This window comes from Natator depressus, chromosome 17 (assembly GCF_965152275.1).
Source record: "Natator depressus isolate rNatDep1 chromosome 17, rNatDep2.hap1, whole genome shotgun sequence".
In the NCBI taxonomy this organism is placed as follows: Eukaryota; Metazoa; Chordata; order Testudines; family Cheloniidae; genus Natator; species Natator depressus.
In genome coordinates, this window is record NC_134250.1 from 21,735,420 (window position 1) to 21,753,596 (window position 18,177).

The window sequence follows — 18,177 nt, forward strand, 5'->3', positions numbered from 1 at the left end:
TTTGGGACTATTTAGAAAAACTGGATGAGCACACGTCCATGGGGCCGGATGCACTGCATCCAAAAGTGCTAAAGGAGTTGGCGGATGTGATTGCGGAGCCATTGGCCATTATCTTTGAAAACTCATGGCAATCGGGGAAGGTCCCGGATGACTGGAAAAAGGCTATTATAGTGCCCACCTTTAAAAATGGGAAGAAGGAGGATCCTGGGAACAACAGGCCAGTCAGCCTCACCTCAGTCCCTGGAAAAATCATGGAGCAGGTCCTCAAGGAATCCATTTTGAAGCACTTAGAGGAGAGGAAAGTGATCAGGAACAGTCAGCATGGATTCACCAAGGGCAAGTTATGCCTGACTAACCTAATTGCCTTCTATGATGAGATAACTGGCTCTGTGGATGAGGGGAAAACAGTGGATGTGTTGTTCCTTGACTTTAGCAAAGCTTTTGATATGGTCTCCCACAGTATTCTTGCCAGCAAGTTAAAGAAGTATGGGCTGGATGAATGGACTATAAGGTGGATAGAAAGCTGGCTAGATCATCGGGCTCAACGGGTAGTGATCAATGGCTCCATATCTAGTTGGCAGCCGGCATCAAGCGGAGTGCCCCAAGGGTCAGTCCTGGGGCCGGTTTTGTTCAATATCTTCATAAATGATCTGGAGGATGGTGTGGATTACACCCTCAGTAAATTTGCAGATGACATTAAACTGAGAGGAGAGGTAGATACGCTGGAGGGTAGGGATAGGATACAGACAGACCTAAACAAATTGGAGGATTGGGCCAAAAGAAATCTGATGAGGTTTAACAAGGACAAGTGCAGAGTCCTGCACTTAGGATGGAAGAATCCCATGCACCGCTACAGACTAGGGACCGAGTGGCTAGGCAGCAGTTCTGCAGAAAAGGACCTAGGGGTTACAGTGGACGAGAAGCTGGATATGAGTCAACATATGAGTCTTGTTGCCAAGAAGGCCAATGGCATTTTGGGCTGTATAAGTAGGAGCATTGCCAGCAGATCAAGGGACATGATCATTCCCCTCTATTCAGCATTGTTGAGGCCTCATCTGGAGTACTGTGTCCAGTTTTGGGCCCCACACTACAAGAAGGATGTGGAAAAATTGGAAAGAGTCGAGTGGAGGGCAACAAAAATGATCAGGCGGCTGGAGCACATGACTTACGAGGAGAGGCTGAGGGAACTGGGATTATTTAGTCTGCAGAAGAGAAGAATGAGGGGGGATTTGATAGCTGCTTTCAACTACCTGAAAGGGGGTTCCAAAGAGGATAGATCTAGACTGTTCTCAGTGGCAGCAGATGACAGAACAAGGAGTAATGGTCTGAAGTTGCAGTGGGGGAGGTTTATTTTGGATATTAGGAAAAACGTTTTCACTAGGAGGGTGGTGAAGCACTGGAATGGATTCCCTAGGGAGGTGGTGGAATCTTCTTCCTTAGATGTTTTTAAGATCAGGCTTGACAAAGCCCTAGCTGGGATGATTTAGTTGGGGATTGGTCCTGCTTTGAGCAGGGGGTTGGACTAGATGACTTCCTGACGTCCCTTCCAATATTCTATGATATTCTATGATTCTATTAAAGTAAATAAGGAAATGTTATTTACTCCTTCTCATAACACAAGAACTAGGGGCCACCAAATGAAATTAATAGGCAGCAGGTTTAAAACAAATAAAAGAAAGTATTTTTTCACACACTGCACAGTCAACCTGTGGAATTCCTTGCCACAGGATGTTGTGAAGGCCAAGACTATAATAGGGTTCAAAAAAGAACTAGATAAATTCATGGAGGATAGGTCCATCAATGGCTATTAGCTAGCATGGGCAGCAATGGTGTCCCTAGCCTCTGTTTGCGAGAAGCTGGGAATGGGTGACAGAGGATGGATCACTTGGTGGTGACCACTGTCGGAAGACAGGATACTGCATGAGATGGACCTTTGGTCTGACCCAGTATGGCCGTTCTTATGTTTATCCTCCTTCATCTGTCAGCTACCTTTGACACCATCAGCCACATTCTTCTTCTTGAAATCTTCTCCCTCCTGGGCTGCCATGACTCTGTCTTCTCCTGGTTCTCCTCCTACCTCTCTAATCGTTCCTTCGGTATGTCCTCTGGAGGGTTCTCCTTGTCCCCCTCCAGCTTTCTATGGGGGTTCTACAGGGATCCATCCTAGGTCCCCTTCTCTTCTCCCTCTAACACTTACCTCTGGGCGATCTCCTTCACAAACACAAGTTCAGCTGTTATCTCTGACAATGACTCACAGACCAACCTTTCTACTCCAGACCTGCCTCCTTCTCTCCACACTACAGTCTTGGCCGGTCTCTCTGGTATTTCCTCATGGATGTCTAGCCGTTGGCTCAAGCTAAACATGGCTAAAGCAGAGTTCTTAATATCCCCCCACAAGCCCTTCTCACTACCTCCCTTCTCTGTCACTGTGGACAACACCACCATCCTGCCTGTCACTCAGGCCTGTCACCTGGGCACCATCTTCAACTCAGACTTCTCTCTAGACCCTCCCATCCAGGCTGTGTCTAAGTCTTGCTGATTCTTGCTACAGAACATCCCTAAAATATGACCTTTCCTATCCAGCCACACAGCTAAAACCCTCAGCAACTCACATCTTGTTTACTACAACCTCCTCTTCTCCAGCCTTGGCAAATGCACTCTTGCACTGCTCATATGTATTCAGAATGCTGCTGTAAAGATCATTCTCGTAGCTCATCACTTTGGCCCCAGCACCCCGCTCTTTGCATCCCTCTGCTGGCTCCCCCTTTTCTATGGTGTCAAACATGAGCTACTTGTCTTTACTTTCACGGCCGTTCCCCACCCTGCCTGTATCTCTCCTTCAATACGGAAAGGTCGACTCCCACCTTCCATCGGCCCATGACGTGGCCTCCATTGCCACTTGTTAACTTTTCAAACAAGCACCTTTGTGCTTTCTCCCATCCTGCCCCTCATGCATTAACACCCTCCTTTGCCATCAGGCATACAAAAAACTTGACAGTGGTTAGGCAGTTGGTGAGTTGAGACCGCTGCCCATCACGCTGACCCTACTGTCTCACTGGTTCTTCGTGCTCCCTATATGTCTGTCCATATCCATCTGTTGTCTCTTATCTGATTCTGAGATCATAAGCTCTACGGGGCAGAGACCAGCTTTTTGTTCTGTGTTCATACGGCACCTAGCACCATGGGGCCTGATCCAGGCCTCGGGCTCTGGAGTGCTACCGCAGGACACTTAATAAGTCCTAATCATAATGTACACTGGTGAAACTCCATTGCCTTCACTGGGGTTACACCTGATTTACACAGGGTGTAAGGGAGATCTGTGTTTCTCAAGGGGCTCAGACCAGTGACTCACCCCTAACAAAAGGTTAGGAAGGGAAGGAGAAAGGCCTTCTTGAAAACACCATGTGGGCATGTGTTGTCTATGTGCTTGTGTACAAGTACGGTGAAATATACTTACGGTCCTACACTGTTAGCTCATTTTACAACTCAGGGTCTGTCTACGCCTGGAACTGAGGGGGTAATTCCCAGCTAGAGGAGACTTACCCGCTCTAGCTCATATCGAGCTAATGGGCTAAAGATAGAGCATAGCTGCAGCAGTATGAGCTGCAGGATAGGCTAACCTCGCCAGGTACGTACCCATCCGAGACCCTGGGCACATCCTCGGGGCAGCTAACCCTTCCCACCCCTATATTCTATTTTTAGTGCAAGTATGTTCAAAGCCCCAGCTCGAAGTGCGCACATACCATGTCAGACACTGGAAATCTTATTCTTCGAAGAACCAGTTGTGCAATCTAGCCATGACAATGCTGGGTGTCCGAGCACGCCCCTTTTACGAAACACGTTGGTAACAATGGACCAGAAAGTTCCTCTTCAAGAAAACCCTGCCCACGGCAGAGACAGAAAAGCACATATTGTCCAGGTGAGGAGAGAAACGGAGTGGCGAAAGGCAGGGTCTGGGTCTCAGGAGCTTTGCTAAGATGCTACACGTAGGGCTGTGCAAATAATAGATTCTTCCATTCTCTGGCAACTTTGCAAAATTAAAACAAAAACCATTTGGGATCCACCCAAAACTGACATTTTTTTGAAATTTTCAGCAAATCAAAAAAGTTGGAAAAAAATTGTTTTGGCAAAATGTTTCACTTCCATTTTGAGCATTTTTAAGGTTTTCAATTTGTTTAATAAAATTGAAGGGAATTTCCGACAACAATTTGTTTTCAAACCAAAACACTGAGATGACTGATTTTGATAATGTCGAAACAAAATATTTCAATTTTTTGAGATGTTTCCAGTTGGTTGGCCAGTTGGGTTTGGTTTCGACCAAACCAATTTGGTGACTTCACTCTGGATTCGTGAGACATTTCAATATCCCCGAGTCTGTATTTTTCTGGAAAAAAGCTTTGGTTGAAAAATTACCCAGGGGCACAAGGAGGACTGGAGCGAATGACTTGAGGATAGCAAGATACAAGCCCTTTACCTTGTGTGTGGTGACCTCCTTCAAGCTGTTTGGTCAGAACCACCAGGAAAAGAATTCACATTCTCCTGTGAAGCTTTACAGGGCAATTTTCAGAGCAGTCTTCTGGAACGTGCAGCAGGGAACTGGCGTTAAGCACAGAGTGGTCACGCAAACAAATCCGATATCAAGTGATACCAGAACATCCTGATATCAAGGACGGTACAAAAACATTCCCCAAGGATAACAGGAACACACTGACCCTCCTAAAAGATAAGGTCAAGTGCTGAGCATGTGCTGTGAGATGTCGAGCCCCTTAATCTCCCAGGGAAGGGAATGGGAATTGGGAGCACTCAAACCTTCCAAGATTGGGCCACTATCACGGTGGGGCAGCTAGATTGTACACCACACATGCTAGAAATAACACAAGTGATGGATCTATAGAGTAGGTGGGTATCTTATAAGAATTGATTTTAAATAATGGATTGAACCCAGTCCAGTCTGAAAATAAACATTTCACTTCTCTGCCCCGCCCCCCAACTAGATTTTACATCTAATTTTAAGCCGATTTCTTTTCATTTAAAAAAAATAGAATTAAAAATACTTTTCCCACAGCTCCACTGCGATCCCAGTCCCTCCCGCTGACCAGTGCTGCGCAAGGTTTGAAACCACACACTGGAGAGATTGCTGCAGTTCGCGCTTGCAGAAACACGAATGACACATTTTCTTCAGTTTTTCCCTGTGATGTTGAAATCAAATTGATGAGTAAGAACTTGAGGCCTTGGCCCTTCGGCCCTTCACACAAATTATTCAGGGATTTCCTCCATTGCGGGGACTGCTTCGCTTTTCCACAAATAGCACAATTGCACCGTGTCGTCACCTCCTGAATGCGCTGGAATTTCCACAGTTCCTGGGGGTTCGCCGTCCTTTCGGTTTCCAGTCTCCTATAAGAAGGGTGAGAGCCCAGAGATTCAGCATCAGACGGCAAAGGGTTTGAAGGAGTCCAAGCACTGGCTCAGCTGCTGCAGCTCTTCCCCACCCGACAGCAACATGAAGGTCTCAGTGGTTGCCCTCACTGTTCTCCTCATCGCTGCCTTCTGCTCCCTGGCCTCCTCCACACCAAGTAAGTTCTGTGTCTGTCTTCTCAGAGCCACTTTGGCCATGTAGTGAAGGAAGAAGATCCCAATTAGCTCTGCGCTAGCCAGCCATGGCATGTTGGTGCTGTCACGCTGCTGTGCTTTTCTGAGGCGCTTTGAAGTGATGCAGGCGAGTTGTCTCTCTCCGGTAAAAGGCACATCTCTGTAGTGAGATGCATGCCGCAGACAATGTGGGAGAGGGGCTGGTTGGCTTAGGGGCTTCCATCCCTAGGTTACCGGTTCAAATGCAGCCTCTACAGGACGTGACCAAAAGCCCTGCCCATCTGTTGGCTGTCTGGTGAGCCAGGTGAAATGCATCTGTGGTCTCACTCCTTAGAGATCAAGGGTCCACATCACCAAAACTACCCTTGCGATGGGCATCATTTGGTACCCTGGCTGATGAGCCTAGCAGAGAGGCCAAGGGCCGAGTGGGGCATGGGTATTCCGCTCACCCGCCAAGATATTGTCCAAGTCATGGTGGGCTGACAGAAGCTGGCATTGCTGCATCTGGTCTGTGAATAAACTGGCATTAAGGACCCAGTCCTGCCAGATACTGAGCATCCTCAGAGCAGATTAACTCAGCGGGCTCAGAGAGCCCCTGGGCAAGGCTGAAAGAGGCAGTGTGGCTAGATTAGCTCATGGGATTGTGAGCCCTTTCCTAACTTCAGGTCCCGACTCTGCCAGGGCCCTGTGCTGTGGCTGTAGACAGGTCTCCTCCACTCTGTCCCTCAATGATCCCGTCTGTGAAATGAGGATTGTAAATAATTCGCTGTCTGCAGATCACTGCGTACATACTAACGCTCAACCATCGTCATGTCTTGGCACCACTGAAATCCCAGACTAATTTAAAAACCCCGCTAATGCAAACCTCTCCCATGGGACTCCTCTGGAGAACCAGGCAAGGTTTTCCCTGACACCGGTTTGAACTCATTTCTGTCTCTTGCAGTTGGCTCTGACCCCCCGACTGCCTGCTGCTTCTCCTACACAGCCTGGCAGATCCCCCGCAACTTCGTGAAGGATTATTACAGCACCAGCAGCATGTGCTCCCAGCCGGGAACAGTGTAAGTGCCACTGGCAGACTCCTAGCGACATGCGGCGGGTATGCTGAGGCGCCCCCCTGCTTTTCATACATCGATATATTGCACTGACATGGGTTGGAGCGACCGCCTGCGGCCGGGCAACACACAGGCTGGGGCCTCCATTTCCTGGTATAGAGAAGGACAGGCAGATACTGGGGGAACGTAGCTGGGGCTCCAACACTTACAGGCCATTGCAGCAGCTCAGACAGTACCGAGCTGGACAGCACGGTGGGGGAATGGGGGGCTCAGGGAAATAATCTATGAGAATTTAAGCTCTGCACTCAAGGCATAATGGTGTGAGGTGAGGCCAGGCTGGAGGCTGGGAGAGGAAAGATCTCAGGAGGGCACCAGTGTGTGGAACAGGCAGCCACCCGGCAGCCTCGGGACCATGAGGGGCTGATGGAGACTCCTTCAGGGAGCGAGAACAGACCTGATAGGGATGAGGAAGCAGCTGACACTTGCGAGGGGCGGGCACTTGCGAGAAATATCCCCTCCTTTCCTCTGACTCTGTCCGTCTCTTTCCCGCCCCCCAGGTTCATCACGAAGAAGGGCCGTGAACTCTGTGCCAACCCCAGTGAATCCTGGGTTCAAGAGTACATGAATGACTTGGAACTGAACTGAGCGGAGCAGGGGCCAGACTGGGCAATGGGCCGCCCCCGGCAGTGGGAGTGTAAATCCTCAAAGGACAGGGTGACGACATCATTTTCTGCCAAGGAACAGGAGCTGAATTTGCCCCAAACCCTGATAAAACCAAGAATTTGTAAACATCATGTACAGCTATTTAAAATCCTGGATCAGTGAAAAATGTACTAATTATACTGTTAATTATGTTATTTATAGAATCCTTGCTGTGAACTGTGGGGGCAAGCCACTGGGCCGGCTCTCTTCACATCACAGACGCGCAGAAGATTGTTTAATATATTTGGTATTTAGCCCTGGCTGTGTCTGCTGTACGCTGAGCAGTGGCTGGGGTGTTTTTGGCAGAAAACGAAACACTGCCTTTATAGAATAAATATTTTTATATCAACCCCTTGGTTCTGTTTTAAGGTGAGTTCTGGCACTTTTCCTGAATAGCACTCATGTCACAAATCCAACACTCACCCATCCCTGGAAGGAAATAGCCACCTCCGGGCAAACACCGAGCTGTCAAGTCCCCACACACAAACATACCAGCGTACATACCTCACCATCCCTGCACACACACACTCATGTGACGGCCTGGGCTGTACAGGGGGTCAGGTTGAATGATCTGTAGGGCCTTCTGGCCTTAAACTCAACGAATCTGCTTAAACTTCATCAGCTAAGTGTTGTGTTTCACAAAACTAATAACAGGAGGGTTTGAATCCAGGTTACACTTTTTCTGTGAAACACACGCACACATATACACCAGTACACTCCTCAGTGGCATACCTCTACGCACCCCGCCCCCATCGCTGAACAGAAATACAACTCACATACACACAGCTATTTACACCTCCCCCACTCTCCACAACCCACCATACACCCCCACAGAGTCACATGCACCCCCAGCCCTGCATACACAGGTTCACCCACAAAGATGCACTGATGGACCTTGACGCACACCACACACACGGTTGTACGCACACATTCACTCCCAGAGACACGCCTGCACACAGATGCAACAGCTCCCAGACACAGCCACGTGCGTACGCACACTGCCTCCAAATACACATCTGCACTCACACACAGGTGCACACACACTAACACTATACAGCAAATAGGCACTCCAAAATGCCTAGTAGGTCAGGCATTAAGTCCGTCCCTGGAGGCACTAAAGGATTGTTCCCTATATTTCACTCCCTGCAGCCTTGTCCAATGCAGTTTTAAATGTCCCAAGGGAGGGGGCTTGGACTGCCCGTGGGTCCCGTCACCCCAGTGCACAGGAACAATTAAGACAGTCCCTTGCTGGGTGGATTTGTGTTGCACCCAGCCAAATGTACAGTCCCATTGTGAGGGGAAAGCAAAGTCTGTGGGGGACAGCCCCAGTCCAGAAGCAATGTCTGACTCCTGGGGAGAAGCTCCAGGGAGCCCAAAACCGGGAGGTGCAAGGGAGAATATAAATGTCAAAGTACCAAGCCTTGTGCATAAAGAGATACAGGAAAATGGGGCAAGGGGAGAGTCTGAGATCTTGAGGGCAGGGGCAGTGTCTCCCTGCATGTGGAGAAGCATACGGCATGACCAGGGGCACTGCCAGGCTACACGTGGTAATGATGAGCAGCCTAAGGCTCCATTCTGCAGTTCTGAAGTCAACAGGAAATCAATGGGAGTTGGACCTTTAAATATACAAAAGTACAGCTTTAGCCAATCTGTGTACTTCCGATCCTCTTATATGGAGCTGACACCGGATATTGCTCAAACAAGACAGCAGGAGGTGGGAGGCAGTGACTACTGGGAGTAAGTTGGTTTGATTTTATCACTAATAGGGATGTATTATTGAGAACTGGCCTCGAGAGAACAGAAGTCAGCACTGGCCACCAACGGCTGGCAATCTTTTGTCATATAGCCCGTCTCGGAGACAAAGTCCCTGAACATTGAGCCCTGAAGATCACACTTGAGGTCATGGGCTGGGAGCGGCCATATGCTCACCCACAATTAACCTGGCTGCCCCAGGTTAGCAGTAACCCAACGGAGCTTCTAGAGGCCTGGAATAAAGCCCTACAATGTGGACATGGACACTCAGCGCTACAGACCTTCACTGTCCAAGCATGTTGTTGTTGTTGGACCCCTAAAAACTTTTAAAGATCTGGGCCTCAGTTTCTCTGTGGCGCCGTGGGAATAATAGCCCTGTCCTGCCTCACGGGGGCATTGGGAGGAGGAATACACTAAAGACTGGGCAGTGCTCAGATCTGGTGGGATTAGGGACTGAAGGGAGCGATGGTGGAAAGGGTCACATTTTAGCTCATGGTACAAACTCAAAGGCTCATAGGAAAAACTTTGGATTTTACAAAAAATATATTTTAAAACACAAAGCTCAGAAATCAGGGAAGATCAGCGCCCTGCTTCAGCACTTTATCCCCATGACTAGCCTCCCTCAGCTACCCGCCCCCGGATGGGCAGGGTTGAAATGTGTCTGGAATAACAGGAATTGGGTGCCCAAAGCAGGGAAGGGCAGAGTGGGGAGTGTGAAGGCCACAGCCGGGGGCTGGTTCTGGTAGGGTGCTGCGAGTGGAACCAGGAGGGAGCTGAGCAGGACTGGATCTGAGGTCATGGGGCTGTGTGCGTGTGTGCCACTCTCTGAGCTGGCACAAGGAGGAAGCCGCTCCCCCCGTGCAAGTTTCAACATGGCCGGATAACGTTAAAGTCACCACAGAGTGACTGAGAGCTTCCTCCTGAGCTCAGACCTGGCCTCTGTGTGTAAAGGGGCCTCTGAATCCAGGGGCAGGACTTCCTCTTACCAGTGGAGAGCTCCTGGACCCTGGAGGCTGGTTAATCCTTGGGAATGAAGGAAATCCCACCTGGTGACTGGGGGAGAGAGTCACAGAATCATAGAAGGGTAGGACTGGAAGGGACCTCAAGAAGTCATCTAGTCCAGTCCCCTGCATTGAGGCAGGACTCAGTATTATTTTAGATCATCCCTGAGAGGTGTTGGTCTAACCTCCTCTTAAAAATCTCCAATGACGGAGGTTCCACAGCCTTCCTAGGCAAAGTGCTTACTTACCCTGACAGGAAGTTTTTCCTAGCGTCCAACCTAAGTCTCCCTTGCTGCAATGTAAGCCCACTGCTTCTAGTCCTGTCCTCAGAGTTTAAAAAGAACAATTTATCACCCTCCTCCTTGTAACAACCTTTTGTGTACTTTCATGTCCCCTCTCAGCCTTCACTTCTCCAACCCAATTTTTTCAGGCTTCCCTCACAGCTCACGTTTTCTAGCCCTTCCATCACTTGTTGCTCTCCTCTGGACTTTCTCCAGCTTCTCCACATCTTTCCTTGCCAGATCCCTGGCAGGCAGAGCCAAACAGGGACCCTTGCAGACCCTAAGTCCTGACTCCCCTTGCCTGGAACCAACTGCATCCTCCCACCTGGCCCCATGGCTCCAACAGCAGGGCCTGCGGGCAGGGAGTTCCAGGGCCAGGGCACCCACAGCAGAGCGGGAGTCTACCACTGACTAGCAGCTGTTGGGAGTCTTGCTTAAGAAGGGGAGGAGGTGACAGAATGAGGAGCAGAGATGGGAACTAGCCTCATCTGCACCCCACTCTGCCATGCAGCGTGCAGGGGAGGGCTGCACTTACGTCGCTGCCCTAGAGCTAATGGCCAGAACAGTTCAAGTCCATGTTGCATTTCATGCTGGCTGGAACAAATTATCGTCAGCATGTCACTGCAGGACGCAATGACTAGGCAGTGTCAGCCTCTCCCCAGACCTCAGGGGATGCTGCAGGGTGAAAATACATGAGTTTCCACTGTTATGAACAGAGCTCATGAGGACAAAGCCAGTCTGGAGCCCCAGGGCTCAGCAATCAAATATCCCCACAAGTTACGACGTGTTCCATTCTTTTGGTGGAAAAATGACCTTTTCAACTAAACAGAAATTCACCAGAAAAAATCCATTTTCACTGAGAATTTTTGTGAGGGTTGCAGATAAACCAAACCCCCAAACGTGGCAAGAGAAATCCGACCTTTTCCAGTTTTCAGGGTTTCAGGTTTTTTGACCAAATCCCAGTCATTTTCATGGAGCAGTTTCAACAACTGGGTAGAGGGTGGGGGGGTGGAGAGGGAAGCCATTTCCTGCCGTTTTTCCTGGGGGGAAAAATGTCATTTCCTGCCCAGCCCTAGTGTGTGAGCACCCCGGTGTGAGTCACACCCGCCAAAATCAGACTTATCAGGGGCTCAGCCCTGCACCATCATATCATAGGATCATAGAATATCAGGGTTGGAAGGGACCTCAGGAGGTCATCTAGTCCAGCCCCCTGCTCAAAGCAGGACCAATCCCCAACTAAATCATCCCAGCCAGGGCTTTGTCGAGCCTGACCTTAGAAACCTCTAAGGAAGGAGATTCCACCACCTCCCTAGGGAACCATAGACCAGGGGTTCTCAAGCTTCATTGCATCGTGACCCCATTCTGATAACTAAACTACTACATGACCCCAGGCGGGGGACTGAAGTCTGAGCCCACCCAAGCGCTGCTGCCCCGGGAAGGGGGGCCAAAGCTGAAGCCCAGGCCCCACTGCCCCAGGCAGGGGGCCTGTAACCTCAACCCTGCCGCTCAGTGGGACTCGGGCTTCAGCTTTGACCCTGGGCCCCAACAAGTCTAACACCAGCCCTGGCAACCCCATTAAAATGGGGTCACGACCCACAGTTTGAGAACTGCAGTCATAGACAACGGCAAAACACCCTGCCACAGGGTGGCCTGCCCTTTGGGGTGTGTCTACACAGGAAGCAGTGATTCTCTGAGCCCGGGCTAACAGACTCAGGCAAGTGGGGCCCAGGCTAAGCCCACCCCCACCCCTTGGCTTTAGAGCCCGGGCTCCGGCTCCAGCCCCAGCTGTAGCATCTACACTAGCCCGAGCCCAAGCCTGTTGACCCGGCTCTGAGATTCACTGTATCCTTAAAGGGTCAGGATGGCTGGGGCTGGCCTGCCCCTTTCAATCATATGTGCCTGCACCAGAATTAGCAGCCTCCCATCATAAAGGGGCTAGACTAATTGGGGTCAGGTGAGAGCCTGAAACAGCTGGGCCTGGTAAAAAGGCAAAGAGCCCCACTTGGGGAGGAACCTCAGAGAGCAAATTGGGTTCCTGGGGCAGGTTGTGAAGGAGGGTCTGGAAGGACTCCAGGGAAGCAGCCAGGAGCCAGGGCTCTGTCGTAAAGGACAGATTTAAAGGTAGCCCAGAAGGGGCTGGCAATTGAGCCTAGACAGGCACCTAACAGGGAGAGAAGAAACTTTTGTTTTTTTAGACATTTTTTTTACCCTGGGAGGGGTTACGTTTTTAGTCAGTGACTTTGCAAGAGACCTGAGCCACATGAATGTCTGGGAGAGACAGAAAATTCCAGTGAGGAGAAATGAAGCCAGGGAGCACCTGCAGTGGCCACTCTTGGCCAGCAGCAGGTGCTGTGGGGCAGGTACCGCTGTGACACCCCCCTTGGCACATTCATATAGGGTCAGGCCTTGCTTGACCTTTCATCAGACAATAAGCCTGCGTGCAGCTCAGGTGCCAGCCTTGCCACCCGAACCCCTGAAATAACATGGACCCTCTGTTATCGTGAACAGTGACCCTGGCCTTCTGCCAATCGAAAATCTTATTGAAATACACTCGGCCTAATTCTGCTTTCATTTACACTGGTACAAATCCAGAGTCACTCCAATGAGGTCAGTGAAGTTACTCCAGATTTATACTAGTGTGAGTGACAGTAGAATATGGCCTTTTTTTCCTCATGTGGTTCTTTCACAGAGTTCTGTTTTTGAATGGCTTTACGGGAGCTATTTCTGCTGTTGGGATGCAAGACATTTCTTATTAATAGTAAAAATCTCGTTTGTATTTTATTTCACCAGTGAACTTTAGGAAATGAGGGGTTTGTAGAGGTTTGGAGGAAGCGGATGTGGATTCAGGGCGGAGAGAGAAAGCGATGCAGTAATTGGAGGTGAGTGTGGAGAAAGCCCCTTCTTCAGTAAGCATGGCGAGGTCACGGTCCCATGAGTAAGGGGTGGAATAAATCCATAAATGGAGTGTCACTCTGGATTAAGAGTGGAGTCAAAGCAAGTGCATATCAGTGTGTCAGTGAAGGGTGAGTCAGTGAAGGAGGAGTATCAGAGAAGTATGTGATGGGAGTTGTTAGTGTGTGTCGCTCTGGGGGGCTGATGTAATTTTATCACTTTCAAAGCATTTTAGAAGGGTGGGCCGCATCACCCCCATTTTACAGATAGGGAAACCAAGGGAGAGAGCAGGGAAGTGACGTGCAAGATGAACCGGTCAGAAATAGAGCCAAGGTTGCTCACCACCAGTATCCATCTCCCATCCCTGGACAACACTCACTCATCTCAGCTGCTCTGCAGGAGGGGGTGAGCAAATCCCTAGCCGTGGCTCACCGGGTGTACGCAGCGAGGGACCGCAAGGGAGGGATGAGGTGTGTCCAAGGCATTAAGGCGCATGCAGGGCTGAGTGGATCCATGCAGCATGTATGCACTGGCTCTGTGCCCAGAAACAACAGGCCACAGCTGATAGAAGTGGCAAGTGGAACAACAAGCCTCCTTCTCCAGGGCATTTAAACAACCTGGTTCCTATCCAGCTTCAGGGCTCTGTAAAGTGTCTCTCCAGGAAGGGAAAATACTCAGTTCAGCTCCTTGGGGCAGTGGCTGTGTCTCCCTTGGGCAGGCTGGGTAACTCCCCTGCTCCCGGGGAGATTCCCCACACACACACACAGGTCTTCCCCAACTCTGGACTCCCCACCTTACCCTCTACAAGAGGAAACAGTCCTGCCCTTCCCCCGCTTCCTCCTCCCGCCCCCCCAACTGAGCTCATTCCCTCACTGCAATCTCTGCAAACCTGGTGCTGTCCTCAGCTCAGGGTAAGAGATTTAACCCTTTGTCCTCCCAGTTTATGGGGGGAACTATATGCCCCATCACTATTCTTGTTTCCTGCATGTACATAATGGGCAGCTGGGTGTGTGTGTTGTATGTAGATAGGGCATGCAGAGGTGGATGCTCTGGATGTAGATGTGCGTGAGGGATAGGTCTGAGCTGTGAACTGCAAACAGGGCCAAATTATCCCCTGACTCTGGTGGTGCTGAGCTGGTAGGGTTTGTTCCAGATCCTCTCCTAGTGAGACAGGCAGGCACAGTGGTCAGATTATGTTTCTAGGCCTGGAGATCCTTCCAGTCGGGAATTACAGTAAGGAAAAATCCAGGGTGTTTTTCTACAAAACATTTTATTTTCCAAAATCATCGCTCTACCCAATCCCTGGTTGTCGCCTAATATTACAGCACAAAGAACCCAACACATTCAACAGCCTGGCGTGTTTTTGTATCAGTCACTGCGATGCACGGGGAGTCATGTGACCCACCTGCATGCATTCCATAAATAATATAATTAGCAATACAACGAATGTGGTCCCAGCTGCACGTCTGAAATAGCTTCACATGATATGTTAAAAGTCCAGCGTTTGTCAGTTGTTTGAAAAGTGGGTTGGTCGCAGCATCCTGGCATGTGTCAGCAGAAGTGAGGTGAGATCCTTCCGGGGCCCTTTGAACTCTGTCCTTAGGTGGCCAGGTCTCGGGGTCAGGAAGCGCCTGTTTGTCCCATGTGACAGCACCTTGCACAATGGGGCTGTGAAGTGCTACCGTAATACATGTAATAAATAGGAATAATTCTCTGTCCCCAGCTCTGCTCAGTTCAGATCCAGGTGGGTCACATAGGCTTGGACCCAGGAGTTGCTGGGGTTGGCACAGAGGGCCCGGCCTTTCTTCGTAATAAACCTGTGGGACAGAAGGAGATGGGTTAGAGCGAGAGAAACGTTGTGTCCCTCCCCCACCCTCCCGGGTCACCCCACTTCCAGAGCTCAGTGCAGTCAGCTCAGGACAGTCAGTTCTGTCCTGTCCCTGAAGTATCCTCCACCAGAACCTGATGCTGGTCTGGGCCACCTGGTCTGCCCCTCCTCCCATTCGGCTGCCTGTTCTACATATTAAAGCCTTCTGTGGGCTGCCCTCTCCCAGCCTCACTTCCTGCCCCACCTCCACACCCCATTACCCCCAGGGGTGAGCAGGTCCCACCCCAGGACCCTAGAGGAGCCATGGGGGAATCCCTTCTAGGTGGCCTTTTCTTCAGGCTGCGAATACTTGGCTCTCAGAGTCTGTGCTGGTGCAGTGGGCTCTCTAGTCATTAACCTCAGGCCTTTGACACCTGAATTTGCCTCATGCTAGCAACCAGAAGCAGCAGCCAGACACCAAGGTACGTCTACACTGGAATAAAACACCCATGGCTGGCCTGGGTCAGCTGACTCAGGCTCAGGTTGTGGGGCTAAACATTGCCATGTAGACATTTGGGCTTGGGCTGAAACCCAGGCTCTGGGATCCTCCCGCCTTGCAGAATCCCAGAGCTCGGGCTCTACCCCGAGCCTGAATGTCTACACCGCAATTTTACAGCCCCACAGCTGAGACCCGCAAACCCAAGTCAACTGACGCGGACCAGCCACGGGTGTTTAACTGCCGTGTAGATGTAGAGCAGGGGTTCTCAGGCTTAATTGCACTGCGACCCCCTTCTCATAACAAAAATTACTACACGATCCCGGAGGGACCGAAGCCTGAGCCTGCCCTAATCTCGCCAAAGCCCGAGCCCCACTGCGCTGGATGGGGGGCGGGGGGTCAAAGCCAAACCCCAAGGACTTCAACCTGAGGCAGGGGGCCTGTTACCTGACCCCTGCCACCCAGGGCTGAAGCCCTTGGACTTCGGTCCTGGGTAGTGAGGCTCAGGCTTTGGCCCCAGGCCCCAGCAAGTCTAAGCCAACCCTGGCCACCCCATTAAAATAGGATCACAACCCACTTTGGGGTCCCGACCCACAGTCTGAAAACTGCTGACGTAGAGCAAACTATTCCATTGCAGTGCTTGAATACACTGTAATGCTTGCAACACGAGCATGTATTGAAGCAGAAGCTGTCTCTGCACATCGGCTCACTGCCTGTCTCCGGCGTCGGGAGTTTGCACTTACACTATAGCAGGTAAGGAGCACTTGCTGCTGGTGTCATAGTAATCCACCACCATGCTGCGCGGGATCTGGCGGGCCGTGTGGGAGAAGCAGCAGGAGATGGGCATGTCCGATCCCACTGAAAGATGGAAACAGACAGCGTGAGCGTGCCTTGAAATCCATGCAAGGGAAAATAACACCCGTTATCAGGGGAAGGATTCCTCCCCCCATCTCCCAACCAAAGAGCAATAAATAGGTTTCCTTCAGAAATGGACATTTTCAGAGAGAGAAGCTGGACTCACGTGGGGCAGAGGAGGCCAGGGAGCAGAAGGCAGCGCTGGTGAGAACGGCGAGGGCAGCCACGCAGACCTTCATGTTGCTGTGGAGAGAGGCTGAGCAAAGCCGGGCCAGGGACGACGGCACACACCAGCTGTGACACTGAGAGGCTAGTCTCCTCTCCCTTTATAGGGAATTCCAGAGGCAGAGAGACAAAGCGAAGCAGAATGGAATTTCCAGAGCGGATGTCACAGCATGAGCTGTGCAGATGGGAGAAAAGGAAACTTGCAGCCAAACCTCAGGAATTAATAACAAGTGAGGGGCTGAGTGTGCCAAGCTCTTACTCAGCACGTTTATTTCATAACATCAGGCCCCAAGGAAAACAGAACGGTGCCTGTAAGTCACATGGGGTGGGGAGGATTTATCCATTGGGACAAAGAGAGGGACTTTTCCCTGGCCATGCAAGTTGTGCAAGTCTGGACAAATAGGAGGCATCTGGGATATACTGCTTCTCTCATGAGCCAGAGCGTCGTATGAATGAGAGATTAAGAGCGGGTGGGGGAAGAGGTGCCCTAGGAGCTATTACACTGTTGGTGTGCCATCTGCAGATCCCTCCGCCCTAGGACGATCCTGCCAGAGCTGGCTTCTCAGGATCTAGGGCCACTCTGCCAAGCTGCCGGGACACAGCCGTGGACGGGGTTTTGTTCTTCATATGAAACTCAATGGCTTTGTTTTGATTCAGTGCCTGTAGTCACTGGAGTCAGGCAAGCAGGATTTAGTCCCGGATGCAAGATCAGAGTGTTGGCAGGTAAAATCAGATGTTAATCCACGGAGCAGTGTGTGTTACAGGTCCCTGTCTGCCAATCTGCAGAGGATAGGAGTTGTGACACACACTCCCCATTACCGTGTGTGGGTTTGTTAGCTCAAGCTGCTGCAGTATGTGCTTTTAGCTCTGCAGGTCCCCAGGTCAGCCCTCGGTGTGCTGAAGATGGCAGCTGTCACACAGGTGAGAAACCCTTAACCACATTTAGTACGCTAGGAGAGAGAGACAGATTCACCCCCCTGCCCTTTGGTAGCCATTCCAACAGGAGGTCATTCCAGCCAAGAAGAAATTGGTGACACAGGCTTCGTGGGGCTGTAGCTACGTCGGATGATATGTTAGAAACACTGGACTATGGTCTGATCTGATAGACCGGGGTGGCCAAGCCGTGGCTCCGGAGCTGCATGCGGCTCTTCAGAGGTTAATATGCGGCTCCTTGTACAGGCACCGACACCAACACCGACTCCGAGGTTGGAGCAGGCGCCAACTTTCCAGTGTGCCGGGGGGGAGGGGGGCCTCACTGCTCTGCCCCTGGCTCTGCCACAGGCCCTGCCCCCACTCCACCCCTTCCAGCCCCCTCCCCTGAGCCTGCCGTGCCCTCGTTTTTCCCCCCTCCTCCCCCAGAGCCTCCTGCGCACATGAAACAGCTGATTGCTGGGGGAGCGGGGAGGGAGGAGTTGGTGCTGGGTGGTGGGGGCTGCCGGCAGGCGGGGAGCGCTGCGGGGGGGGGCTGCTGACATATTGCTATGGCTCTTTGACCATGTACATTGGTAAATTCTGGCTCCTTCTC

At 51.0% G+C, this 18,177-nt stretch overlaps 2 protein-coding genes across 3 annotated transcripts; one reads left to right on the forward strand and one right to left on the reverse strand.

Moving 5' to 3' along the window:
- The first annotated feature begins 5,500 nt into the window (after positions 1-5,500).
- Positions 5,501-7,286, forward strand: LOC142000287 (C-C motif chemokine 4-like). Of its 2 annotated transcripts, none has more exons than XM_074974447.1 (3): positions 5,501-5,573; positions 6,533-6,647; positions 7,199-7,286. In XM_074974447.1, exons 1-3 carry the CDS (start codon positions 5,501-5,503, stop codon positions 7,284-7,286), a joined length of 276 nt encoding a protein of 91 aa, XP_074830548.1. The 2 variants fall into 2 exon arrangements, with proteins under 2 accessions (XP_074830548.1, XP_074830549.1); XM_074974448.1 differs by having other exon boundaries at positions 6,533-6,645; positions 7,212-7,286.
- Positions 7,287-14,562: 7,276 nt separating this feature from the next.
- On the reverse strand, positions 14,563-16,843 carry LOC142000276 (C-C motif chemokine 4-like). Its single transcript, XM_074974434.1, has 3 exons — positions 16,594-16,843; positions 16,316-16,430; positions 14,563-15,086 (listed from the first exon to the last, which is right to left on the reverse strand). The coding sequence occupies exons 1-3, from the start codon at positions 16,664-16,666 to the stop codon at positions 14,999-15,001; spliced, it is 276 nt and encodes a 91-aa protein (XP_074830535.1). The 5' UTR covers positions 16,667-16,843; the 3' UTR covers positions 14,563-14,998.
- Between the last annotated feature and the right edge of the window lie 1,334 nt (positions 16,844-18,177).

What these genes read in the sequence shown, in the direction of transcription:
- LOC142000287 (XM_074974447.1), top strand. Translation starts at nt 5,501, where the DNA reads ATGAAGGTCTCAGTGGTTGCCCTCACTGTTCTCCTCATCGCTGCCTTC. An exon ending in CCTGGCCTCCTCCACACCAA is followed by an intron (nt 5,574 to 6,532) that starts GTAAGTTCTGTG and finishes TGTCTCTTGCAG; the next exon opens with TTGGCTCTGACCCCCCGACT. An exon ending in TGCTCCCAGCCGGGAACAGT is followed by an intron (nt 6,648 to 7,198) that starts GTAAGTGCCACT and finishes CCCGCCCCCCAG; the next exon opens with GTTCATCACGAAGAAGGGCC.
- LOC142000276 (XM_074974434.1), bottom strand. Translation starts at nt 16,666, where the DNA reads ATGAAGGTCTGCGTGGCTGCCCTCGCCGTTCTCACCAGCGCTGCCTTC. An exon ending in CCTGGCCTCCTCTGCCCCAC is followed by an intron (nt 16,431 to 16,593) that starts GTGAGTCCAGCT and finishes TCCATCTTTCAG; the next exon opens with TGGGATCGGACATGCCCATC. An exon ending in TGCTCCTTACCTGCTATAGT is followed by an intron (nt 15,087 to 16,315) that starts GTAAGTGCAAAC and finishes TCTGTCCCACAG; the next exon opens with GTTTATTACGAAGAAAGGCC.